General features: G+C 44.9%; 1 protein-coding gene across 1 annotated transcript; it reads right to left on the bottom strand.

The window, feature by feature from the left end:
• Nucleotides 1-25: 25 nt before the first annotated feature.
• CCDC78 (coiled-coil domain containing 78) lies at nt 26-26,943 on the bottom strand. The gene is made up of 15 exons (XM_040356292.1): nt 26,768-26,943; nt 22,424-22,555; nt 19,727-19,813; nt 19,453-19,632; nt 16,310-16,468; nt 15,134-15,184; nt 13,104-13,192; nt 10,742-10,820; nt 10,397-10,522; nt 8,891-9,099; nt 6,683-6,857; nt 5,200-5,234; nt 4,830-4,905; nt 561-661; nt 26-439 (listed from the first exon to the last, which is right to left on the bottom strand). The coding sequence occupies exons 1-15, from the start codon at nt 26,831-26,833 to the stop codon at nt 316-318; spliced, it is 1,689 nt and encodes a 562-aa protein (XP_040212226.1). The 5' UTR covers nt 26,834-26,943; the 3' UTR covers nt 26-315.
• Between the last annotated feature and the right edge of the window lie 771 nt (nt 26,944-27,714).

Raw genomic sequence — 27,714 nt, 5'->3', positions numbered from 1 at the left:
TATATATATATTTAAAATGTACAAGTTGTTTTATCCATTTTATTGTGTTATATATTATCTCTAATATATCCGCCTTAAATAATGATATTTTTATACTATCAATAAATTCTTCTGAGATCTGAAGCCTGTTGATTTTTTTCTTATGGCGTTTGCTATATTTGCCTGCAGCAACATGGATGAAGAAGGTCGTCTTCCCATCTCCTGGTTGTAATATAAATGGCGGAGCGTCGACCAGGTCAGCACATGGCTGTGTTTTCAGGTCACAGTTATGTTGTCCGGTGTTCAGTACTGAAGGGAGTCATTTAAGCAGGCCGGTCACATGTCGTGGGTGCTTCTCCTCGCCCCTCTGGAGTGAAAGGAGTGAGGGCCGTCAGCGCTGAATGCTCGCGAGCCTTCCCTGCCGAGAAGCTTACGTAATCGCATTATCTCCTGTTTGTATCTGTAGAAATAGGAAAAAAAATGGGTCATAATGAATTCATCTTTATAACTTGGTAAATATGGCGTGAATTTTATTTCCCGCTCTGTCAGAGACGGGCATAGTCCAGTTCACGTGAGCCCACCTTCCTAAGTGTTTATCCACATATTCTTGCAGCTCCGTCACCTGCTCTTCTGCCACCAAGGCCCGCGATAGCAGCTGACTCCTCTCCCTCTCCAGATCCTCCTAGAGGTAAAAATTATTATTATTATTATTATTATTAGTATACGCAATTTATATAGCGCCAACATTTTATGCAGCTCTTTACAATGTATATAAATAAGAATGTAAATCACATGCAGTATATAGTCGGGGCTGTACTAACAAGGTGACTTTACTAAATATTACCAACAGGTGGCAGCACAAACATGGTGGCTTTACTAAGTATTACCAATAGGTGGCAGCAATATCTCAGACAAACTTATTTAAAGGCCAAATCCACTTTTTAGACCAGGGGTCCTCAAACTACATGCGGCCCGCAGAGGACATTTATCCGGCCCACCCCACCCACGGCCAGATTCCTAACATGCCAGGCAGGTTGTAACACAGTGGTCCCGCTGTGTCATGGAGCAGACAGTGTTAACAGTTCGGGCGCGCTGTGATAAATGTCCCGCCCTCCTCCTGACCTAGACTACCTCATGTGATAGAGCCAGTGTTCTGTCTATCACACGAGCTAGTCTAGGAGGAGGAGGGCGGGACATTTATCACAGCGCGCCCGAACTGTTAACACTGTGAGCTCCATGACACAGCGGGACTGTGACACAGCAGCAGTAGCAGTTTGGCACAGTAAGGCTGTGAGGGGCTTGCAATGATGATGGTGGGGGGGGGGGGCTTGCAATGAGGGGCTTCTAATGATGATGGTGAGGGGGGCCTTTCAATGATCGTGATCAGCTTGCAATTAAAGGGGTTGTAAAGACAAAAATATTTTCCTCCTAAATTAAAGTCTGACAGTAGCTGATAAAGTAAAAAGTAATGTTTTGCATTATAACTAGTTTGATACCTGTTGAAATCGAGCTGTTTTATTCACCTCCAGCACTCCTGAATCATTATTCTCACTGACTTCCTGGTTTGCGGTGCGCATTCATTCTTGCTACATCACGGCCTAATGGGAACTACAGTTCCCATTAGGCTTAGCCTCCCTACCTGTGAGGGATAAGAGAGCATCTTCACGCAGGGCTGTAGTCATAGGGAGGGGGTGAGCACATTCTGCTTTCCACCATGCAAAACAGCTCAGATGCTGGTGGAAAGCAAGAAGAGGAGAGACAGGAAATGGCATTTTTCAAACCTGGATTACTGTATTTTGGAGGTCAAAAGGAAAAACGAGGTAAGTGATATTTAAATGCTCTACCTTACAGCAATCAATTGATCCAATAAAAAACAAACCTTTAGTGTTCCTTTAATGATTGTGAGGGGGGGGCTTGTAATGATGATTGTGAGGGCTGCTTGCAATGCTCGTGAGGGGGCTTGCAATGATGATGGTGAGGAGGGGGGCTTGCAATGATGATGGTGGGGGGGGGGGGCTTGCAATGATGATGGTGAAGGGGGGGGGGAAGAATGATGATGGTGGAGGGGGGCTTGCAATGATGGTGAGGGGCTTGCAATGATGGTGAGGGGGGCTTGCAATGATGGTGAGGGGGGGCTTGAAATTATGTCTTAAATTTGAAATGATGGTGAGGGGGGGGCTTGCAATGATGGCCTGAAATGATGGTGAGGGGGGCTTAAAATTATGGTAAGAGGGGGCTTGCAATGATGGCTTGAATTTATGATGGTGAGGGGGGACTTTCAATGATGGCCTGAAATGACGGTGAGGGGGGGGCTTGCAATGATGGCCTGAAATGACGGTGAGGGGGGGGCTTGCAATGATGGCCTGAAATGACGGTGAGGGGGAACTTGCAATGATGGCCTGAAATGACGGTGAGGGGGAACTTGCAATGATGGCCTGAAATGACGGTGAGGGGGGGGCTTGCAATGATGGCCTGAAATGACGGTGAGGGGGAACTTGCAATGATGGCCTGAAATGACGGTGAGGGGGGGCTTGCAATGATGGCCTGAAATGATGGTGAGGGGGGCTTAAAATTATGGTGAGAGGGGGCTTGCAATGATGGCTTGAATTTATGATGGTGAGGGGGGACTTTCAATGATGGCCTGAAATGACGGTGAGGGGGGACTTGCAATGATGGCCTGAAATGACGGTGAGGGGGGGCTTGCAATGAAATACTGGTAAGTTTGTTGGTTTAACTTTAACTTTACTTGTTCTTCATTTTAAATTTTGTATTTGTTCCTGTTTTGTTTTTTCACTTCAAAATAACATATGTACAGTGTGCATAGGAATTTGTTCATATTTTTTTTTTTAAAACTATAGTCCGGCCCTCTAAAGGTCTGAGGGACAGTGAACCTGTTTTAGACCATGTTTCATGTCGCACCTTACATACTTAAGATGTAACGTTGAAGTACGGTCGCATGCAACATCCTTAAAACCCAAACCCCTTACCTGAATTAGGGGGGGTGCTTCTGATGCATTCTGCATTATTAAAGTCCAGGATCGCTCAATGGAAATTACTACAAGTGTCATCTCCCACCAAGCATTTTAACAGAGCCACCAGTGATCCACCCTCCCCTTAAAGCTTTGTTCACACTGGATGCCGATGCGGCTCCCAGCAGGGGTCCGGTGCGTCCTGGTTCACCGTTTCAGGTCCGATTTCAGCCCAAATTTAGGGTTGAATTCGGACCTAAAATGGACCAAAAGACGCACAGGACCCCTGTGCAAATTCGCACCAGAGCCGCATTGGGAACCGCCTATATAGAGAGCCAGTCACATTCTCTTGCTATTGCGAATTGGACGGGGGATCCCCAAACAAATTTGCAATAGTGTGAACCCGGCCTCAAGCTGCACTTACTCCAGCCTCCTTTACAGTAGATCTTTACCTCTATACAGATCTGAGCTTGGGGGAATACATAGAAACAGCCTGTGCACTGCACCTGTGATACACTGATCCCAGCACAGGGATGGTGGGAACCCCTTATAAATGGGCACAGAGGGTGTACAGATCCGGGAACTCAGCACAGGGATTGTGGGAAATCCTCATAATGAGCACAGCAGGTTTACAGACCCGGGAACTCATCACAGGGATGGTGTTTAGCAGGTGTGTAGACCTAGGAACTCATCATAATGGGCACAACAGGTGTGCAGACTTGGGAAACCCATCACAGGGATGGTGGAAACCCTTCTTAATGAGCACAGCAGGCGTACAGACCCAGGAACTTGGCACAGGGATAGTGGGAACCCCTCATAATGGACACAGCAGGTGTGTAGACCTGGAAACGCATCACGGGGATGGTAAGAACCCCTCATAATGGGCACAGCAGGTGTACATATCCGAGAACTCATCACAGGGATAGTGGGAACCTAATCGGCACAACAGATGTGCAGACTTGGAAACTCAGCAGAGGGATGGTGGAACCCCTTTAATGGGCACAGCAGGTGTACAGACCTGGGAACTCACCACAGGGATGGTGGGAACCCCTCAATGGGTTTAGCAAGTGTGTAGACCTAAGAACTCATCAAAATGGGCACAACAGGTGTGCAGACTTGAGAACTCATCACAGGGATGGTGAAAACCCTTCATAATGGGCACAGCGGGTGTACAGGCCCAGGAACTTGGCACAGGGATGGTGGGAACCCCTCATAATGGGCACAGCAGGTGTACATATCCGGGAACTCACCACAGGGATGGTGGGAACCTAATGGGCACAACAGATGTGCAGACTTGGAAACTCAGCAGAGGGATGGTGGAACCCCTTATAATGGGCACAGCAGGTGTACAGACCTGGGAACTCACCACAGGGATGGTGGGAACCCCTCAATGGGTTTAGCAGGTGTGTAGACCTAAGAACTCATCAAAATGGGCACAACAGGTGTGCAGACTTGAGAACTCATCACAGGGATGGTGAAAACCCTTCATAATGGGCACAGCGGGTGTACAGGCCCAGGAACTTGGCACAGGGATGGTGGGAACCCCTCATAATGGGCACAGCAGGTGTACATATCCGGGAACTCACCACAGGGATGGTGGGAACCTAATGGGCACAACAGATGTGCAGACTTGGAAACTCAGCAGAGGGATGGTGGGAACCCTTCATAATGGACACAGTTGGTGTAAAGACCCGGGAACTCAGCACAGGGATGGTGGGAACCCCTCGTAATGGGCACAGCGGGTTTACAGACCCAGGAACGCAGTACAGGGATGGTGGGAACCCCTCATAATGGACACTCTCCAGTATCTACGAAATACTGAAACACTCAGTCCTGGGTGGACGAGCCTGCAATTGATCATATAGTATGTATAGTACTGACCTGTGTATTGTGTGTGAATTCTCTCAGCTGTTTCCTGATCTCTGCCCAGTTCTCCTCACTCATCTGTCCTTGTATCCTGTACAGTAAAGAAGACACGTCTGTTAGTATTGCCGTGTACAATGATGTGTCTGTTCTATCCCAATAGCAGTGGTGTAATGTTGGGATGTGTGCCCATGATAATGTTGTATGATGCTGGGTGTCATCTATCCCAGAAGACTGAGGACATCTTGTGGTGAAAATGAATAACTGCAGCAGACAGCAACGGAGAGGAGGTGAGTTTTGCAGCTAGACCTGCTCTCTTTTTTAAACTTCATGAGGGACCTTTACAAAAATTACAGTATAGCCCAGAGTTTGATACTTTAATACTTACTTTTGATTGGATGTTGTATTTTCATTGATGCGTCTCTGCAAGTGAGATATTATACAGTTACCAAGCTGAGTATATACAAGGGGAACATTTCTAAAAACATAACTTGCCCATGACTGAATGGAAATGGTTTTCAAGGTACGAGTCGTATCTGTGTATGGAGGCGCTTCTGCTGAGTCTGCGTTACAGGCTATTCACAACATAGCAACATAGGGCCAGATTCTCGTACATTTGCGGCGGCGCAACTTAACCCGTTTACGTTACACCGCCGCAAGTTTTCAGTGTAAGTGCCTGATCCACAAAGCACTTACCTGTAAACTTGCGGCGGTGTATCGTAAACACGTCCGGCGCAAGCCCGCCCAATTCAAATGGGGCGTGTACCATTTAAATTAGGCGCGCTCCAGCGCCGGACGTACTGCGCATGCTCAGTTTAGAAATTACCACCGTGCTTTGCGCGATGTGACGTCATTTTTTAGAACGGCGACATGGGTAGCGTCCATTCGTATTCCCGGACGTCTTACGCCAAAACAAAGAAAAATTGAAATTCGACCCGGGAACGACGGCCATACTTTAGCATGGCTCGACTAAAGTTAAGCCATGTTAAAGCAGGTGTAAATTTGCGACAGGAAAAAATTACTAGCGACGACGTAACGAACGCGAAAACCGTCGTGGATCGCCGTAAATGCTCATTAGCATACCCGACGCAGGAAAACGACACGAACTCCACCCAGCGGCGGCCGAGGTACTGCATCCTAAGATCTGACGGTGTAAGTCAATTACACCTGTCGGATCTTAGGGCTATCTATGCGTAACTGATTCTATGAATCAGCCGCATAGATACGACAAGAGATACGACGGCGAATCTCTTCTGTGAATCTGGCCCTAAGTACTGTGCAGAACGCCTGCATTTACAGACTCTAGGGCGCCCTCTGCTGTCTGCAAGTGTTACCTACTGTATTAAGTGCAATATTTAATGTAATCTAGACCAGGGGTCTGCAAACTTTTCAACAAACAGTTAATTGTCCTTCAGACTTTAGGAGGGCCAGATTGTGGCCAGTGGGGGCAGAAAACTACCCGGGCCCAGCACCAGTGAGAATAAATATGGTCTCAGGGTTGGTGGTCAGTAGGAGGAGGAGTAGGGCCCCTATCAGTAGGAGGAATAGTATCCCATCATTCATATCAGTAGAAGAAATAGTGCCCCCTTGTAGGTGTCAGTGGGAGGAATAGTGCCTCATATCAGTTGGAGGAATAGTGCCCCAAGGGCCGGATAAAGGCTAGCAAAGGGCCACATCTGTATACCCCATTGGCCTGAATCCTGCTAGTTTTGCGAGACAACACTCGCAAACCGAGTTAGGATTAAAAAAAAAAGTTGATCGTCTTTCAAAATGCTCGTTAACCACGTTACTCGTAAACCAAGGTTCCACTGTACAGTATTTTTTTTCAAAAGCTATTTTCGTTGGTCGCGACTACAACATCTTATACTGACCTTCTCCTTTAAATCCTGGATCATGTTCTCCAGCCGCGCCTTGTCCTCTCGCAGTCTACTTAATTCCAATGAGGACTGACTTTGCAGCTCCGGGTCAGTGATAGAGAAATGGTGTTCAGGAGGTCCCGGGTCCAGGTCACTGCTTCCCATAGCCATGATCTGCTCCCTCTGCATGCTGTAAGAGAAGAGTGCACATGCAACCATTTGTCTGCTGGAGTGGAGAAGACCCTTCCTGAACATATCTTTTGCCGCGTACACACGTTCGGAATTTCCGTCAAGAAAAGTCAGATGTGAGCTTTTGGTCAGAAATTCCGACCGCGTGTATGCCCTATCTGACTTTTTCTGTCGGAATTTCCGACAACAAAAATTTGACAGCTGTTCTCAATTTTTTCGACAAGAAAAGTTCCAATCATCTGTATGCAATTCCGACGCACAATAAAAAAAACACGCATGGTCGGAATCAAGTCGACGCATGCTCGGAAGCACTGAACTTAATTTTTCTCGGCTCGTCGTATTTTTTGTACGTCACCGCGTTCTCGATGGTCGGAATTTTGTGTGACTGTATTGAACACAAGTTTGAGCCAACATTTCATTGGAAAAAAAATCCACGGTTTTCTTGTCGGAAATTTCCGATTGTGTGTACGCGGCATGACAGTCTAGTCTACATGCGTTTTAGCCAGGATGGTTCCATCACCATATGTTGTCTCTGTTCCAAGGCTGTTTGTAGCACCTCGAAATAGGCTCCATGGGAGATCTGAGGTTTGTGGGCTCAAAATAACTCCTTAAAGGGGTTGTAAAGGTAATGTTTTTCCCTAAAAAGCTTCCTTTCCCTTAGTGCAGTCCTCCTTCACTTACCTCATCCTTCCATTTTGCTTTTAAATGTCCTTATTTCTTCTGAGAAATCCTCACTTCCTGTTCTTCTGTCTGTAACTCCACACAGTAATGTGAGGCTTTCTCCCTGGTGTGGAGTGTCGTGCCCGCCCCCTCCCTTGGACTACAGGAGAGTCAGGACCCTCTCTATGTTGCAGATAGAGAAAGGAGCTGTGTGTTAGAGGGCGTAACAAGGGGTATAGGGGTAACATGCTACAAGGGGTATAGTGTTTAGAAGAAGTACAGCCAAAGCTTGTTTGGCTGTACTTCTCCTGTGGATCACAGGCGTGCAGTTCGTTCTGCACACCTGAAACCCGTTTTCAGCAGACAGCGGGCTGAAGCTCGCTGTTGGCTGATGTCACAGAGTCGTACCGGATCTGCCCACAACCCTAAATCGACACCTGGCTCAGGCTCTCAGCAAGCCTGAGCCAGCCGTTCCCACACCCTCCAGCTGCAGGGAGGGGGGGGGGGGCTGTGAAGAGAGACTGGGGCCTGACAGTTACCAGCTCTCTGCTTATGGAGCTCTGAGAACCGAGCTTTCAGCGGTCTTTGATCGCTTGTTTCTTAGTCTTAGGCCCTGTACACACGAGAGGATTTATCCGCGGATACGGTCCAGCGGACCGTATCCGCGGATAAATCCTCTCGAGGATTTGCGCGGATTTCCATGCGATGGATTGTACTCATCATCGAATCGAAATCCGCGCCGAAATCCTCTGGCGATGACGTGTCGCGCCGTCGCCGCGATTATGACGCGGCGACGTGCGCGACGCTGTCATATAAGGAATTCCACGCATGCGTCGAATCATTACGACGCATGCGGGGGATCCCTTCGGACGGATGGATCCGGTGAGTCTATACAGACCAGCGGATCCATCCGTTGGGATGGATTCCAGCAGATAGATTTGTTTAGCATGTCAGCAAATATTCGATCTGCTGGAATCCATCCCAGGGGAGATTTATCCGCGGAAACAGATCCGCTGGAGTGTACACACCATAGGATCTATCCGCTGAAACCCATTTGCTGGGATTTTTCAGCGGATGGATTCTATCGTGTGTATGGGGCCTTAGAGCCGGTGGTGGTCAGATGCGGCATAGGTGAGTATGGTTTAAAAAAAAAAAAAAAACATACTTCTCTTTTAAAGGGACTTCAGTTCTTTCTTTAATGATATTAAACAAAACAGGGAGGTCTTATTAGTAGGTTTCAAGTTGCAACTACAAATCACATGACCTAGTGCTGTCATAATGGTGTGGTCCACCAGATACTAATGGAGACGTTGGTCCTCATCTATACTGTAGAAATATCCCGATGTGTCTGATTGCTCATCACCCCCTTCTCACCGATAGGCAATGAGGAGACTCTCGTGTTTTTTGACCAGATTCTGCATCCTCTTTTTGTACTGCCGGGCGGCGCTGGCGAGCTGCTCCTCTCTAGATCTGTGTGAGGATTTCATGTCACTCATCATGCTGTCCACATACTGCTTCAACCGAGCGGGCTCCAGCTGAGGTCTACCGGATGTACCGTTTCTCAGATTCCCATCCACGTATTCCTACAGATGGGACAAAACAAAGTCGCTTTATCAGTACCGCGTTCCCCACACATGAGAGTTATGGAATTTGGGATTTATCACATTAGGTATAAAGTCCATGAAAAATACCGGACTGTACACCCCAAGGAAACCTGCACATCAAAAGGCAGTTATACACAGGTTGTACAACCGGGTTGCAACGCTAATGGTCACCTTAAAGGGGTTGTAAATGTTTGTTTTTTATTTTCTAAATAGGTTCCTTTAACCACTTAAGGACCTTTTCACGCCGATATACGTCGGCAGAATGTCACAGCTGGGCACAATCAAGTACCTGTACGTGTCTTTTTAAGCCCAGCCTTGGGGAAACGAGCGCGCCACCGCCGGCGCGCTTGCGACCCGGTCCGAAGCTCCGTGACCACGCCCGCGAGACCCGATCACCGCCGGTGTCCCGCGATCGGTCACCGGAGCTGAAGAACGGGGAGAGGTGTGCGTAAACACGGCTTCCCCGTTCTTCATTGTGGCAGTGTCAGTGATCGTGTGTTCCCTGATATAGGGAAAGACGATCACTGACGTCACACGTCCAGCCCCGCCCCCCTACAGTTAGAAACACATATGAGGTCACACTTAACCCATACAGCGCCCCCTAGTGGTTAACTCCTAAACTGCAATTGTAATTTTCACAATAAACAATGCATTTTTATAGCACTTTTTTGCTGTGAAAATTACAATGGTCCCAAAAATGTGTCAAAATTGTCCGAAGTGTCCGCCATAATGTCGCAGTCATGAAAAAAATCGCTGATCGCCGCCATTAGTAGTAAAAAAAAAAATTATTAATAAAAATGCAATAAAACTATTTCTTACTTTGTAAACGCTATACATTTTGGGCAAACCAATCAATAAAAAATCGCAATAAGCATTTTTTACCAAAAATATGTAGAAGAATACGTATCGGCCTAAACTGAGGGAAAAAAAATGTTTTATATATTTTTTGAGGATATTTATTATAGGAAAAAGTAAAAAATATTGATTTTTTTTCAAAATTGTCGCTCTATTTTTGTTTATAGCGCAAAAAATAAAAACCGCAGAGGTGATCAAATACCACCAAAAGCTCTATTTGTGGGGGAAAAAAAGGACGCCAATTTTGTTTGGGAGCCACGTCGCACGACTGCGCAATTGTCAGTTAAAGCGACGCAGTGCCGAATCGCAAAAAGTGCTCTGGTCTTTGATCAGCAATATGGTCCGGGGGTTAAGTGGTTAAAGGAACCTATTTAGAAAATAAAAAACAAACCTTTCCATCCCCTTTAAGGGAGATACTTACAGCCAGGTCCTGGATGTAGCGGTTGAGACGGGATCGATATTCCTCATTCAGTTCTTTTAGCTGCAGTTGGAGACGTGAGTTTTCTGCCTCAGTTTCCCTCATCTGGCTCTGGGATGTCAGGAGGACCTGGAGAAGAAACAATACGATCAATCGAAATCGCTAAGGTCCATGTTATGTAGATCTACCAAATGGTCAATGAAAGTCAGATGGATATCAGAAGGTCAACTGCAACCCAAATGCCCTTGTCAGTGCCTGTGGATTTCATCAAGTTAGCAAACTGACATATTCTCCATACAGACTAGGTCTTAGAAGGTGTGTTTCTTGCATTTAAGACAGAACACTTACCGCTGACTGTTCGGCCATCTTGTGCTGGGTGTTGCGGATCGCCCTTTTTGCTTCCTGTAGCTCCTTACCCATCGCTACCCTGTTGGTGGATTGGTTCGAGTTTAGCTTATAGTATATGTACAGGCTGATTTTGTGTTTTAACACAAGAAATATCAAAGAAACTAGTCTGATGAGTATAAGAATTTTAACCAATGGCTAGTCAAAATTATCAGTCGCGCCAACTGAAATCCACTTAACTCCAATGTGATATTTGTTGACCCCGTTCATTATTTTTGCAGATTGTGCAACCAAACGAGGGCCTTCTGGGATTTAAAGGGGTTGTAAAGGTACAAATTATTTTTCCTAAATAGCTTCCTTTACCTTAGTGAAGTCCTCCTTCACTTACCTCATCCTTCCATTTTGCTTTTAAATGTCCTTATTTCTTCTGAGAAATCCTCACTTCCTGTTCTTCTGTCTGTAACTCCACACAGTAATGCAAGGCTTTCTCCCTGGTGTGGAGTGTCGTGCTCGCCCCCTCCCTAGGACTACAGGAGAGTCAGGACGCTCTCTACGTTGCATATAGAGAAAGGAGCTGTGTGTTAGTGGGCGTCCTGACTCTCATGTAGTCCAAGGGAGGGGGCGAGCACAACACTCCACACCAGGGAGAAAGCCTCGCATTACTGTGTGGAAGAACAGGAAGTGAGGATTTCTCAGAAGAAATAAGGACATTTAAAAGCAAAATGGAAGGATGAGGTAAGTGAAGGAGGACTGCACTAAGGTAAAGGAAGATATTTAGAAAAAAAAATATTTTTACCTTTACAACCCCTTTAAGAGTTTATACAGTTCTAGTTTCCTTCATTGGGGTTTTTTATGGTAACCTTTAAAGCCCTTTACCTTTTCCTTCTTTTGGCAAATGAGGTTTAATGTAGAAAATGTAAAATAATGCATTTGGGTGACAAAAATACGAATGTAATCTATACACTGAGGGGGAACCTCTGGGGGAATCTAGGATGGAAAAGGACGTGGGGGTCCTAGAAGATGACAGGCCTGGCATGCAATGCCAAGCTGCTGCAAGCAAAGGAAACAGAATATTGGCATTCAAAAGGGGAATAACTCCAGAGATAAAACAATAAATCTCCCGCTCTACAAGACTCTGGTCCGGCCGCACCTGGAGTATTCCGTCCAGTTCTGGGCACCAGTCCTCAGGAAGGATGTACTGGAAATGGAGAGAGTACAAAGAAGGGCAACAAAGCTAATAAAGGGTCTGGAGGATATTAGTTATGAGGAAAGGTTGTGAGCACTGAACTTATTCTCTCTGGAGAAGAGACGCTTGAGAGGGGATATGATTTCAATGTTCAAATACCGTACTGGTGACCCCACAATAGGGACAACCTATGTCCATCAAGTCCAACATAGGTTGGACTTGATGGACTTGTGTCTTCTTTCAACCTCACCTACTATGTAACTATATGGTCAGTGTATGGGGTACATAGCCCTCCATAGGGTGCTTGATGGGACTCATATGTTCACAAGTAAGGCCCTGTACACACGATCGGTCCAAACTGATGAAAACGGACTGAAGTTCAGTTTTATCGGTTCACCGATGAAGCAGACTGATGGTCTGATGATGCGTACACACCATCAGTTCAAAAACCGATCGAGTCAAACACGGTGACGTAAAACACGACGACGTGCTGAAAAAAATGAAGTTCAATGCTTCCAAGCATGCGTCGACTTGATTCTGAGCATGCGCGGGTTTGGAACCGATGCTTTTGCGTACTAACCATCGGTTTTGACCATTGGTCCAATTTTAAAGCAAGTTCTCTGTTTTTGGACTGAAGGACAACAGACCGGTTTGGACCGATGAAACTGAACTTCAGTCCGTTTTCATCTGTTTGGACTGATCGTGTGTACGCGGCCTAATGCCGCGTACACACGGTCGTTTTTTGTGATGAAATAAAACTATGTTTTAAAAAACGTCATTTAAAATGATCGTGTGTGGGCAAAACTTTGTTTTTTGTCTTCTGAAAAACGACCAAAAAAAAATTCGAACATGCTTCAATTTTTTATGTAGTTTTTCAAAATGTCGTTTTTTTGTGTCATTTAAAATGATCGTGCGTGGGCTAAAAAGACGCTTAAAACAACGTTTTTAAACCTGCGCGTGCTCAGAAGCAAGTTATGATGCGAGCTTGAATGGAGCAGAGTGCCGTCGTATGTGCTGAACGTAACCGCGCTTTGCTAGAGCATTTTGAAAAAACGATGGTGTGTAGGCATCGTCGTTTTTTAAAATGAGGTTTGAAAAACGTCGTTTTTTTTTCATGAGAAAAAAATATGTTTTTTCGCAAGACAAAAAACGACCGTGTGTACGCGGCATAAGACTTACACTCTTTCCTCCAGCTTCTGTTGCTGAGTGTTGTGGATCTTCTTCATGCTCTCAAGCTCCTCCTTGATTTCATCTTGATTCCCGAAAAGCTGTAATAAAATAATCATTGGGGCGATGGTAACAAAATATAGCTTTCTTTAAAAGGAGTTGCAGTCAGATACACAAAAATAAAATAAAAATCAAAGGTCAGCTACTACAAATACTGTAGCTGCTGACTTTTAATATACAGACACTTACCAGTCCAAGGATCCAGCGCTGTCCTCGCCCGGGCTGGTTCTTCGCCAGTATTCTGGTCCCCGGCATCACCAGCTTGCCTATGGGAACACTGACTCCCTGATGCTTCACAGCCAGCTTCCCACTGCGCATCCGAGCAACACTTGGCTTTCTGAATGGCCCAGACATGTGTCCCAGGAGGTTTTGGGTGGGGATCAGGGTGGTTGGGATGAAAGGATAAAAACTGACCACACAAGAACAGATTAGCTTCTGTGCTTTGTGTGGTCAGTTTCGAAGAAAGGAGACTTGCAGGAGCAACCAGGTACTCAGATGAAAGACGTACATGAAAAGAGGCTATGATTTATAAAATACACACGTAGAAAAAAAATATTTAGGGTAACATATACTTTAGGTCACAGGTGTCAAACACAAGGCCCGTGGGCCAAATCCGGCCCTCGAGGCCATTTCATGTGGCAGTATAAGGAAAGGGGAGTGCACTGTGATGTAAGGGAGAGTTGGGGACTCAACTTCTGATGGTGGGGTGGCTCTTGACATCTAATGTAAGGGGAGGGGATGCGCTGGACATCTAATCTTACAGATACAACTGCTGATGCGGCCCACAATGAAATTGAGTTTGACACCCCTCCTAACTCTATTATTACCTTCCTGTTAACCTTATACATACATAGCTGGATTCAAAAAGACGCGCCTAACGTTAGGCAGGCGTAGCGTATCTCATATACGCTACGCCGCCGTAAGTTAGAGAGGCAAGTGCTGTATTCACAAAGCACTTGCGCCCTAAGTTACGGCAGCGTAGCGTAAATGTCCCGGCGTAAGCGCCTAATTCAAATTGTGAAGAGGTGGGCGTGTTTTATGTAAATAAAGCATGACCCCACGTAAAAAATTACGTTTTGAACGAACGGCGCATGCGCCGTCCGTGGACATATCCCAGTGCGCATGCTCCAAATTACGCCGCAAAGACTCATTGGTTTCGACGTGAACGTAAATGACGCCCAGCCCCATTCACGGACGACTTACGCAAACAACGTAAAAATTTCAAAATTCGACGCGGGTCCGACGTCCATACTTAACATTGGCTGGGCCAGCTTTTTGGTGGACTGACTTTACGCCTGAAAACGCCTTACGTAAATGGCGTATCTTTACTGCGACGGGCAAGTGTACGTTCGTGAATAGGCGTATCTCGCTGATTTACGCATTCTAGGCGTAAATCAGCGTACACGCCCCTAGCGGCCGGCGTAAATAGTCAGCTAAGATACGCGGCGTAGGAGGTCGTATCTTAGCTACATTTAAGTGTATCTCAATTTGAGAATACACTTAAATGTACGACGGCGCAGATTCAGAGTTACGACGGCGTATCTACTGATACGCCGGCATAAACCTCTCTGAATCTGGCTACTAGTTCATACCTGTATTGTATATGGCAGCATGGTAGTTGGCCTTAGTCCGTGCTGCCATACAGTATACTGTATATACATCCCTATTTAGTGCTCAATCAGGCACCCCCAGCACTATGACCGGGCTGCCACTGACAGCTCCAGGTCAGAAAGTAAGTTTCGAAGCTGGTGAGATGGGTTTCCAATCTTGAGATCACTGTGACAGCCAATCATTGGTTTTCCATGTTAGCTGGTCACCTAGTTTAAGAATTGGAGTTGATGGGTAATTGCCTCTATTGGTGTTTTCAGTATTTACAATTGTATCCTACATTTCCATTGGTCAATGATTCTTATTTGCAGGAAAATCAATCCAACTGGGCAGTATAAATGTATTTCAAAAGTAGTAATGAATTTCCAACTTACACTTCTCTCTAGTTTTCTCCTTTCATGTTCAGAGGCAACAAGTTCTTCAGGCTAATAAAAAAAAAAAAAACACATAAAATTGATACATATCTAAAAACATTTCCATAGAATATTCATATACTACAGTGGTGTCCGAACTGCGGCCCTTTGTTTGCTTTTATCCTGCCCTTGGGGCACTATTCCATCCACTGATACCAGAAAATGGGGCAAAATTTCTATCTCCACTAACACCAGTGAAGGGGCACAATTCCTCCCAATGACACCAACAATTGGGCCCAATGATACCAACGATGGAGCACAATTCCTTCCGATGATACCAACAATTGGGCCCAATGATACCAACGATAGGGCACAATTCCTCCCAATGACACCGACAATTGGGCCAAAGGATACCAACGATAGGGCACAATTCCTTCCAATGACACCAACAATTGGGCCCAATGACACCAACGATGGGACACAATTCCTTCCAATGACACCAACAATTGGGCCCAATGATACCAACGATAGGGCACAATTCCTCCCAATGACACCAACAATTGGGCCCAATGATACCAACGATGGAGCACAATTCCTTCCAATGATACCAACAATTGGGCCCAATGATACCAACGATAGGGCACAATTCCTTCCAATGACACCAACAATTGGGCCCAAGGATACCAACGATAGGGCACAATTCCTTCCAATGACACCAACAATTGGGCCCAATGATACCAACGATGGAGCACAATTCCTCCCGATGACACCAACAATTGGGCCCAATGACACCAACGATGGGACACAATTCCTCCCAATGACACCAACAATTGGGCCCAATGATACCAACGATAGGGCACACTTCCTCCCAATGACACCAACAATTGGGCCTAAAGACCCCAATGATGGAGCATGAATCCTTCCAATGACACCAACGATTGGGGCACCATCCCTCCCAATGACACAATCCCTTCCACTGACACCAACAATGGGGCACAATTCGGCCCACAGCCACCAAAGATGGGGCATTGTTTTTTCCTGCTGAAGCCAGAACCTTTTCTACTCCCAATGGTCACAGTCTGGCCCCACTAACGTCTGAGGAACAGTAACCTGGCCCCTTGTTTAGAAAGTTTGCAGACCCCTGATATAGTATATCCTTAGTATAATAAGTTCCATACCAGACTCTGGTTCCCGTACCTTGATATTACGTGCCGACAGGCGGTCCACCATTGCCCGAACCCTGTCCATCTCTGCGGTTGCCTCATTGACGAGGGCCCGAGACTGGGAGTAGTTTTCCTCATTTTCCCTCTTCGCCAGGTTCAGGAGCTCCATACTCAACTCATCATTTTTGGCCACCTGTAGGAATAGACATGTAGACTTAGCCAACAGCCTAACCCAAGACATCTAATCCTCCTTGAGTTTACTAAATCCAGACGACTGAATAATGAATTCTGAATGCTTGATATTGGTTACTGCAGTCAGCGTTTTGTCTTGACGAATAAGGCTTATGCCTAGTACACACGAGAGGATCGATCCGCGGAAACGGTCCGGAGCCAGATAAATCCTCTGGCGGATTTTGATCTTATGGTTGTACTAACCATGAGATCAAAATCCCCGCGGAATTCCCTCCGCGGTGACGTGTCGCGCCGTCGCCACGATGATGACGCGGCGACGTGCGCGACGCTGTAATATAAGGACTTCCACGCATGCGTCGAATCATTACGACGCATGCGAGGGATGGAATCGGACGTATTGATCCGCTGAGTCTGTACAGCTCAGCGGGTCAATCCGCTGGACTGGATTCCAGCGGATAGATTTCTTAGCATGCTAAGAAATTTTGATCCGCTGGAAATCCATCGGCCCGAAAAAAATCCGCGGATAAATATCCGCTGGGTTGTACACACCAGGGGATCTATCCGCTGAAACCGATCCGCGGATAAATTTCAGCGGATCGATCCTCTCGTGTGTATGGGGCCTTAGAGATTGACATGGGAATCTGGGGAAGAAGGTAAAGGGTGGATAAGGTCATTTGATGTCAGCAAGGAATCAGAGAAGCAAAGTTCAGAGTGGGCAAAATAAGGACTCCATTAACCACTTAAGCCCCGAACCATTTTGTTGCTCAAGGACCAGGCCTCTTTTTGCGATTTGGCACTGCTTCGCTTTAACAGACAATAGCGCGGTCGTGCGACGTGGCTCCCAAACAAAATTGACGTCCTTTTTCCCCCACAAATAGAGCTTTCTTTTGGTGGTATTTGATCACCTCTGCGGTTTTTATTTTTTGCGCTATAAACAAAAATAGAGCGACAATTTGAAAAAAAAAAATATATAAAAAATGTTTTTTTCCTCAGTTCAGGCCAATACGTATTTTTCTACATATTTTTGGTAAAAAAAATGGCAATAAGCGTTTATTGATTGGTTTGCGCAAAAGTTATAGCGTTTACAAAAAAGGGGATAGTTTTATGTTGTTTTTATAAAAAAAAAAAAATTGACTAGTAATGGCGGCGATCAGTGATTTTTATTGTGACTGCGACATTATGGTGGACACATCGGACACTTTTGACACCATTTACATTTATACTGCGATCAGTGCTATAAAAATGCACTCATTACTGTGAAAATGACACAGGCAGTGAAGGGGTTAACCACTAGGCGGCGCTGTAGGGGTTAAGTGTTCCCTGCATTGTGTTTCTAACTGTAGGGGGGGTGGGCTCTCTGTCACATGACACTGATCTCCGCTCCAATTACACGGAGCCGAGATCAGTGTCATTCTCACTAGGCAGAGCAAGGAGATGCTTGTTTAAACAAGCATCTCCCCCGCTCTATACCTCCGTGAGACGATCGCGGGGATCCCTGTGGCGATTGAGTCCCACGGTCCAACTCACGGGGAAGGCAGCTGGGTCGCCAGTGCACCAATGGCAGCGCGTTTTACGACCACGCGGCAGGTATTTAAACGGCCACGTACAGGTATGTGATAATGCCTGCTTGTGCCATTCTGCCAACGTATATAGGGCATGGGCGGTCCTTAAGCCTTTAAAGAACACCCTGGTTTTCCATAGTTTTTCCTTCCTTATGGACTAAAGCCTCATACACACGATCAGATTTTCTGCAGACAAAGCCTCTGACTTTTGCCCGAAGGGCGTGTGCCTAGATTTTGTCTTGCATACAAACCGCACACAATTGTCGGGCACCAAACACGAACGTAGTGACGTACTATGTGTTTTTTCAGCTCTTTAGCGCCACCCTTTGGGCACCTTCTGCTAATGTTGTGTTTGGTGAGCATTGCTTCCGAGCATGCGTGTTTGTACATTGGGTCCTTTGTCCGACACACTTGTGTACACATGTTTGGAAAATCCGACAACAGACCTACCATCCAACATTTGTCTGCGAAAAATCCGACAACAATTGTCCGATGGAGCGTACAAACGGTCGGATTTTCAGCCAACAGGCTGTCAACACACAATTCTCGTTGGAAATTCCGATCGTGTGTACGAGGCTTTAGACATTGTGGCCCGGATTCACGTAGAAGCGCGCATCTTTTTGCGGGCGTAACGTATCCTATTTACGTTACGCCTCCGCAACTTTGACAGGCAAGTGCCTTATTCTCAAACCAAAGTTGAGTAAGCCCGCCTAATTCAAATGTGGAAGATGTGGGCGTGTGTTATGTAAATTTAATGTGACCCCACGTAAATGACGCTTTTTACGAAGGGCGCATGCACCGTCCGTGAAAGTATCCCAGTACGCATGCTCAAAATTAACCCGCAAGAAGCCAATGCTTTCGACATGAGCGTAAATGACGCCCAGCCCTATTCGCGAACGACTTACGCAAACGACGTAAAACGTGAAAAATGTTACGCTGTTGCGACGTCCATACTTAACATTGGTACGCCTCATCTACACCTCATAGAGCAGGGGTAACTTTACCCTGGGAAAAGCCTAACGTAAATGGCGTATCTGTACTGCGTCGGCCGGGCGTACGTTTGTGAATTGGCGTATCTAGCTGATTTACATATTTCTAGGCGTAAATCAGCGTACACACCCCTAGCGGCCAGCGTAAATATGCAACTTAGATACGACGGCGTAGGAGACTTACGCCGGTCGGATCTAATATAAATCTATGCGTAACTGATTCTAAGAATCAGGCGCATAGATACGACGCCTCAAACTCAGAGTTACGACGGCGTATCTGGAGATACGCCGGCGTAACTCGTAGGTGAATCTGGGCCTGTAATGCCAGGATAAGAAGATGGAAATGAATTAGAGGTTCTTTCCAAAGGATTGTCAGTTTTGTTCCAGTTTTGCATTCCGTACTCCATGTTTTTTGCCTACAAAAGTCTTCTTACCTCTCTTTCATGCTCCTTGCTCAGGGCCAGGTAGTTGCTCTTCAGGACTATGTACTCATCAGCCAGCTCCTTGCGGTTGATCTCCACCGAATGTAGACGATCCTTCACAGCCTCGTACTCACCAGACAACTTCTCCTTCTGAAGCTCCACAGTCATCAGCCGGTTCTCCAGTGCCAGGACCTAGGGGAGACATCAGAACATCCCGAAAGGTTTAACGTGGAAGCTGAAGTGGACTTCGGTGTCCTTCCCATTATGCATTTAAAAATCAGCTTACCGTGTTCTTCAGTTCAAAGGTTTCGGCCTCGTAATGTTCCCTTATTTTGTTGGTCTCTATCTGAAGTTCAATCAGCTCCTTTGAAATCTATAAAAATGAACATGTGTTAAAAGATGATGGAGAGTCAAGAAAATCTGCACCGTATCGGACATGGTCGTTTTATCGGTTTTGGTTTTGGCTGCAAATTATTTAACGCATTTAAAAGCCAACATTACTACCGTGTTTCCCCGAAAATAAGACCGGGTCTTATATTAATTTTGGCTACAAAAATCACACTAGGGCTTATTTTCAGGGGATGTCTTATTTCTTTACGGTATGTACAATAATCTACAGTTATTCAAATACAGTCATGTCATCATGACGATCTTAGAGTGGTTGTAACCCCAAAAAGAAAAAATATATATCCTGATCCTTTAAAGCATGATAGCCAGCACAGTGACCCCCCGTAGCTCTTCTTCTCCACTCTGAGCACTGCAGAGGAAGGGACCACTGACGTTGGAGAGGAGAAGATCTCCGGCCGGTCACGTGTGCGCCCAGCGGCACTGTAAGTAAGGTATTTTCCAAAACAAAGTTACAAAAAGGAGACACACTGCACATTATATAATCTTTTTACAAAACGGATTACGTTTTTATGACGCCTTTAACTAGGGTTTATTTTCAGGGTAGGGCTTATATTGCAGCCATCCCCAAAAATAATGCTAGGTCTTATTTTCGGGGTAGGGCTTATTTTCGGGGGAAACAGGGTACTTCCCAAAAAAATATATCCTAACCCTTAAATTCACTTTAAAACGTACCCTTAATTTCAAGCTAACCTTGAACTTAACCCCCAAAGGAAAAGCTGTACTGTGGAGGTCTATCAGAATGAAGAAATTGAGCCTTAGGCCTATACATACGATAGGTTAAACAGAGGACAACGGCCATGACTAAGCGCTAATCGGACTGTGAAACGCGTAGGCTGTTTTCCCTGTGTTCTGCTTGTTTTGTAGTGCATTTTTATCCATTTTTTACAATAAAGACAAACCTTATGTTTTTTTTGGAGTGCGGCTGTCCATCCCGTCTTTCCTTATATCAATTGCTTCATGCATTGCCAGCACCCTTGATTTCCTGAACCGTTGCTGATTTCCCAACACAGCCACCTGGAGCGGTTACTTCCATACCTTCATGTAGGTCTACAGGAGCCTGGATGTAAATGTACCTCTGTCTGTTTATATCCACCTAATTCCGGGGTCTGTTCCAGGGGCTGCAAACAGACCACCCCTGCGCCCTGTATGGAGCGGCTGCCACTGGTCTGCTCAGCTCCAGAAAAAAAAAAATGGGAAAAGGATTGCATCCTTTTTCTATTTTTCCAGACCTAAACATGACAGATCAAACAGCCTGATGTAAATGGACACATTTATAACAGGCAGGAGAAAAACAAATATCAGGGGACAAGGCTGCATTTTTTTCGAGGTGGGCGGCATCGGGGGGGGGGGGGGGCCCGGTTAGGTAGGCTGTACGGGGCCCCATGATTTCTAACAGCAGCCCTGCTCAGAGCACATGACTTTTTATGTTTGACTCCAGATAGAAATTTTGAGAATAGAGGGCCAAATCCTCAAAAACGTAGCCTAACTTAATTTTTCCCATTTAAGTTACACTGGCGGGAAATTTCTACCCAAGTGCCCGATCCACAAAGCACTTACCTAGAAATTTCACGCAGTGTAACCTAAATTCTCCCGGCGCAAGGCGGTCCTGTTATCCAGGGGGCGATGACAATTTAAATGAGGCGCGCTCCCGCGCCGGCCGTACTGCGCATGCTCGTGACGTCATTTGCCCGACGGGCAGCGCGCGAAATTACGTTACGCCGGGCTTTGTGGATTGCGACGGGACAATAAAGTTGCGTCGGGTAAAAAAAAAGTTACGCGCCGAAAAAAAAAATTAAAAATTTTAAAAAAATCGCGGCGATCGAAAAAAAGGTCTGTTTTTACAAGGTGTAAACAGTTTACACCTTGTAAAAGCAGCCCTAATTTTACGTATGCAAACGTAAACTTACGCAGAAAAAACAAAGCTGAAAAGCTTTGTGGATCTCCGTAAGTCCTCATTTGCATACGCAAAGCTGCATTTCAATGCGAAATGCCCCCAGCGGCGGATGCGGTACTGCATCCTAAGATCCGACAGTGTAAGTCTCTTACAGATGTCAGATCTTCTGCCTATCTTTGGAAAACTGCTTCTGAGGATAGGGTTGCCACCTCATCCCTTTAAAACAGAACACATATGAATTACACAGGTTCTGTGGCTGATTAAGGTGGTAATTGAACTCAAGTGGAGCCTTATCTAAATTAAATTAGCCTCAGAACCTGTGTAATTCATATGTGTTCTGTTTTAAAGGGATGAGGTGGCAACCCTATCTGAGGATCAGTTCCAAAGATAGGCACAGAGATACGCAGGCTGAACAGCAGTTCCGCCTGCGTATCCCTTTTGAGGATTTGGCCCAGAGTATCTTGAAACAAACTGAGCTTGCTTAGACTACAGATGATATCTGCATGCCCTGGTACTACGCTTGTCTGGGACCATCTGGTGGTCCAGGCTCATTCTGACCAACCTTCCTAGATCCTGCCTACTACTGAAGACATCACAAGCCATAACACAGGGAGTTGATAACCACACGTGGTGCACCAGACCTCCTATCACACAAGGTCCCATGATGGATCACACTTATACCTTCAGCTTTTCTTCCTCGCTGAAGACCAGCCTGGAGGAGAGGTCAGTCTTGGAACCAGCCAATTTCCCCATCTTCTCCTGCAGCTCGTTCAGCTTGGCATACAATCTCTCGTTGCGATCCAGCAGCTGTACCTGAAGCGGGAAAGAGAGAAAATATTAGGAATACATATCAAAATAACGAACTGTATAGATAAGCAGTGCTGAGTAAACACCCTCATACCGGGCCTAGAGCATTGGTCTCTAAACTGCGGCCCACAGGCCAGATTTGGCCCTTTGCTTTCCTTTATCTGGCCCTTTTGTCACTGATCCTACAAGGAGGTTGAAGCACCATTCCTTCCACTGACACCAGTAGTGGGGCATTATTCGTTCCCTTCAGAGGCGTAGCTTGAAGCTTGTGGACCCTGATGCAAAAGTTGACCTGGACCCTGAGCTTTTCTCACCCTGTGCTCCTCTCCATTCAGAAAATGGCTCACAGCTTGTCCCCAGCCAATGAGAACAGAGGGGTGTGGACCGTGGAAGCCCAGTACTGGAGCGTGGCTGTGGGGCCCTTGGGCAGATCAGAGCTGGACTTTGTGGAGGATATGATAATATGGCAAGGAGGCTGCAGGGGCCCCCTGGAGCTAGGAGTGGGGTTGCGGTTGAGACCACTGCAACCCCTCATGCTACACCCATGCTTCCCTTGACAATAAAGATTGGGCGCTATTACTCCCTCCTCCTACCAACCACACATGCTTTGTGATTTGTTTACTCCAACTGACCACCAAGCCTGAGGAATTGTTTACTTCTATTGACGGTATTGGTATTCACATAGGAGGTAACTATCACTCTGTTACCCCTTCCCCTCCACTTCCCTTCCCTATTTTGTTGTCTGTTATGTATTTATAAATAGATTAAAAAAAAAACTTTAATAAAAAAAAATACATAAAAGACAACAAAATAGGGAAGATAAGGGGATAACAGGCTGATAGGTAGCTCCCATGTGAATACCAAATAATAAAATATAAATAGATACAACAAAATGATTTCATTAATACAAATACATAAAGACAACAAAATAGGGAAGGGGATGAAAGGACATAACAGGGTTATAATAATCTCCTATGGAAATACCAATTAACATAAAAACATAAACATGTAAAAAGTTACAATAAAGTAGTTTGCTTAATATAAATACATAAAAGACAACAAAATAAGGAAGGGGAGTGATAGTTACCTCCTATGTGAATACCAAATAATAATATTATACAAATATAAACATTTATTACAGGAGGTAAATAGGTATATAAATACATAAAAGGCAACAAAATGGGGAGGGGGTAACAGGGTGATAGTTACTTCCTGTAATACATTTTTATATTTGTATATTATTATTTGGTATTCAGATAGATGGTAACTATCACCCTGTTACCCCCTCCCCTCCCTTTCACTTCTCTATTTTGTTGTCTTTTATGTATTTATATAGATAGTTACCTCTTGTAATAAATGTTTATATTTGTAAATCATTATTTGGTATTCACATAGGAGGTAACTATCACTCTGTTACCCCCTCCCCTCCCTTTCACTTCTCTATTTTGTTGTCTTTTATGTATTTATAAATAATAAAAAAAAAAAGTTTCATAAAATAAAAAAATATATATATACATAAAAGACAACAAAATAGGGAAGATAAGGGGATAACAGGGTGAATGAACTTCAGATTAAGTCACTGGCTGGATGTGGATATACACAAAGGGCCAGATTCATGTAGCCCGGGCGCAGCGTAACGTAACCGATTTAGGTTACACTGCCGCAAACTTTCTGTCTAAGTGTCCGATCCACAAAGCACTTACCTGGAAATTTGCGGCGGTGTATCCTAAATCCGTCCGGCACAAGGCGGGCCAATTCAAATGGGGCGGGTACCATTTAAATTAGACGCGCTCCCGCCCCGGACGTACTGCGCATGCTCCCGACGGAAATTTCCCGACGTGCTTTGCGCGAAATTACGACGCGCCAACGTTTTGTGAATTGCGACGTGAAAAAAAGACTTGCGCCGGGAATTTTTAAAAAAAAAAAAATTCAAAAGCGACGCGGGAAAGACGGGTATACTTTTACATGGTGTAGTAAGTTTACACTTTGTAAAAGGTGCCCTATCTTTGCGACGGCAAACTAACACTTGCGGCGACGTAACAACGGGAAAAAGTTTTGTGGATCGCCGTAACTGCTAATTTGCATACCCGACGCTGGTTTACGACGCGAACTCCCCCCAGCGGCGGCGGCGTATCCCTTTTGTGAATCTGGCCCAAAGTTCTGTGTCATTACAATTGGTGAATACCAAATAATAAAATATAAACTATAAATAGATACAACTACATTGTTTCATTAATGCAAATACATAAATAGAACAATCTCCTATGGGAATACCAAGTAACATAAACACATAAACATGTACAAAGTTACAACAAAGTAGTTTGCTTAGTATAAATACATAAACTACAATAAAATAGGGAAGGGAATGGGGGTAACACAGTGATAGTTACCTCCTATGTGAATAATAATAATAATAATAATGTTACAGGAGGTAACTATGTATATAAATACATAAAAGATAACACAATAGGAAAGGGAAGGGGGGGGGTAACAGAGGGATAGTTACCTCCTATGTGAATAATAATAATAATATTAATAATGTTACAGGAGGTAACTATGTATATAAATACATAAAAGACTACAAAATGGGGGAGGGGTAACAGGGTCATAGTTACTTCCTGTAATACATCTTTATATTTGTATATTATTATTTGGTATTCACATAGATGGTAACTATCACCCTGTTACCCCTTCCCTATTTTGTTGTCTTTTGTGTATTTATATACATTGTTACCTCCTGTAATAAATGTTTATATTTGTATATTATTATTTGGTATTCGCATAGGAGGTAACTATCACTCTGTTACCCCCTCCCCTTCTCTTCTCTATTTTCTTGTCTTTTATGTATGTATAAATAGATAAAAAAAAAAGGTTTCATAATGTGTTATTCCCTTCTTTTTCCTATTTTGTTGTCTTTTATGTTTATTTTTAATTTTTATGAAACAGTTTTTTTTTTTTTATCTATTTATAAATACATAAAAGACAACAAAATAGAGAAGGGAAGGGGAGGGGGGGGGGGGTAACAGAGTGATAGTTACCTCCTATGCGAATACCAAATAATAAAATATAAAAAGATACAACAAAATTGATACAAGTACATAACAAATACATAACAACAAAATTAATACAAATACATAAAGACAACAAAATAGAGAAGTGAAAGGGAGGGGAGGGAGTAACAGAGTGAGGCCTCGTACACACGATCGGTTAACCAGAGGACAAAGGTCTGATGGACCGTTTTCATCGGTCAAAACCGATCGTGTGTAGGCCCCATAGGCTATTTACCATCAGTTAAAAAAAAGACAACTTGCTTTAAATTTAACCGATGGATTCCTAACCGACAGGTCAAAACCGATCGTTTGTAGGCACGACCATCGGTTAAAAACCCACGCATGCTCAGAATCAAGTCGACGCATGCTTGGAAGCATTGAACTTTTTCAGCACGTCGTTGTGTTTTACGTCACCGCGTTCTGACACGATCGGTTATTTAACCGATGGTGTGTGGGCGCGACGGACCATCAGTCAGCTTCATCGGCTAACCTATGACAACGGTCCTTCAGACCGTTGTCCTCTGGTTAACCTATCGTGTGTACAGGGCTTGGTTCCCTTCTTTTCCCTATTTTGTTGTCTTTTATGTTTATTTTTATGAAACAGTTTTTTTTTTAAATCTATTTATAAATACATAAAAGACAACAAAATAGAAAAGTGAAGGGGAGGGGGGGGGGGTAACAGAGTGATAGTTAACGCTTATGTGAATACCAAATAATGATATACAAATATAAACATTTATTACAGGAGGTAACTATGTAAATAAATACATAAAAGACAACAAAATAGAGAAGGGAAGGGGAGGGGGGTAACAGGGTGATAGTTACCTCCTATGTGAATACCAAATAATCAAATATAAAAAGATACAACAAAATTGTTTCATTAATACAAATACATAACGACAACAAAATAGGGAAGGGAATGAAAGGAGGTAACAGGGTGATAGTAATCTCCTATGGGAATACCAATCAACATAAAAACATGTAAAATGTTACAAACAAAGTAGTTTATTTAATATAAATACATAAAAGACAACAAGAACAGTATAAAGTAACCCTGTAACACATTGTATAATACTTTGTGATCTTCCAGGACAATGTTGCAGTTTGCAGACTCCTCAGTGGGAAAATATTCCCAAAAGTTGTGTCTTTTTTTGTGTGGTCTACTCACATTTTCATTGTTCAGCTGTCTGACTTGGTCCTTGAGAGGGAAGTCGCCGTCTTGCGAGGCGTCCATGAGTGCAGGAGAAAGGAAAATCTGACAGTTTGGGAAGAATTCACCTGGGGCAGATCTGTTTACTGTAGAGGAAGAGGTTGCTATGGAGGCTTCTCTGGCATGTGTGACTCCCAGCAGACAGGGAGGAACGATGGCTGGAAGAGCGACTCGCTCAGCAGCACACAGTCACACTGCATGTAATGTCCCATACACACCATCAGAAAATCGGACAAAAAAAATATCACTTTCGGATCGATCGTGCGATAATCTGATCGTTAGTACACAGCTTTCCAGATTTGATCATGCCAGACAGTTCATCCAAAAACGACACAAAAACTTTTCTCGTACGATACCAGATTGTGCGATTTTTGTTTAACCACTTCCCGCCCGGTCAATGGACAATTGACGTCCGGGAAGTGGTTGTGAAATCCTGACTGGACGTCTATGGACGTCCTGCAGGGTTTCATGCCGGCGCGCTTCCGTGGGGGCACGCATCGCGGCGATCGGTGATTCGGGGTGTCAGTCTGACACCCTGCATCTCCGATCTCGGTAAAGAGCCTCCGGCGGAGGCTCTTTACCACGTGATCAGCCGTGTCCAATCACGGCTGATAACGATGTAAACAGGAAGAGCCGTTGATGGCTCTTCCTCACTCGCGTCTGACAGATGCGAGTAGAGGAGAGCCGATCGGCAGCTCTCCTAACAGGCGGGGGTTTGCGCTGATTGTTTATCAGCGCAGCCCCCCCCCTCGGATGCCCACACTGGACCACCAAGAAAAAGCCCACACTGAACCACAAGGGAAGGGCAGTAAGAAAAAAAAAGAGAATAGATGCCAATCAGTGCCCATGGGGCACTGACTGGCAACATGGGACAACATGGGACTGGCACTGGCACTGGGAAAAAC

This window comes from Rana temporaria, chromosome 6 (assembly GCF_905171775.1).
Source record: "Rana temporaria chromosome 6, aRanTem1.1, whole genome shotgun sequence".
Taxonomy (NCBI): Eukaryota; Metazoa; Chordata; class Amphibia; order Anura; family Ranidae; genus Rana; species Rana temporaria.
The sequence above is the reverse complement of the archived record's forward strand: the minus strand, read 5'-3'. Positions and strand labels throughout refer to the sequence as shown.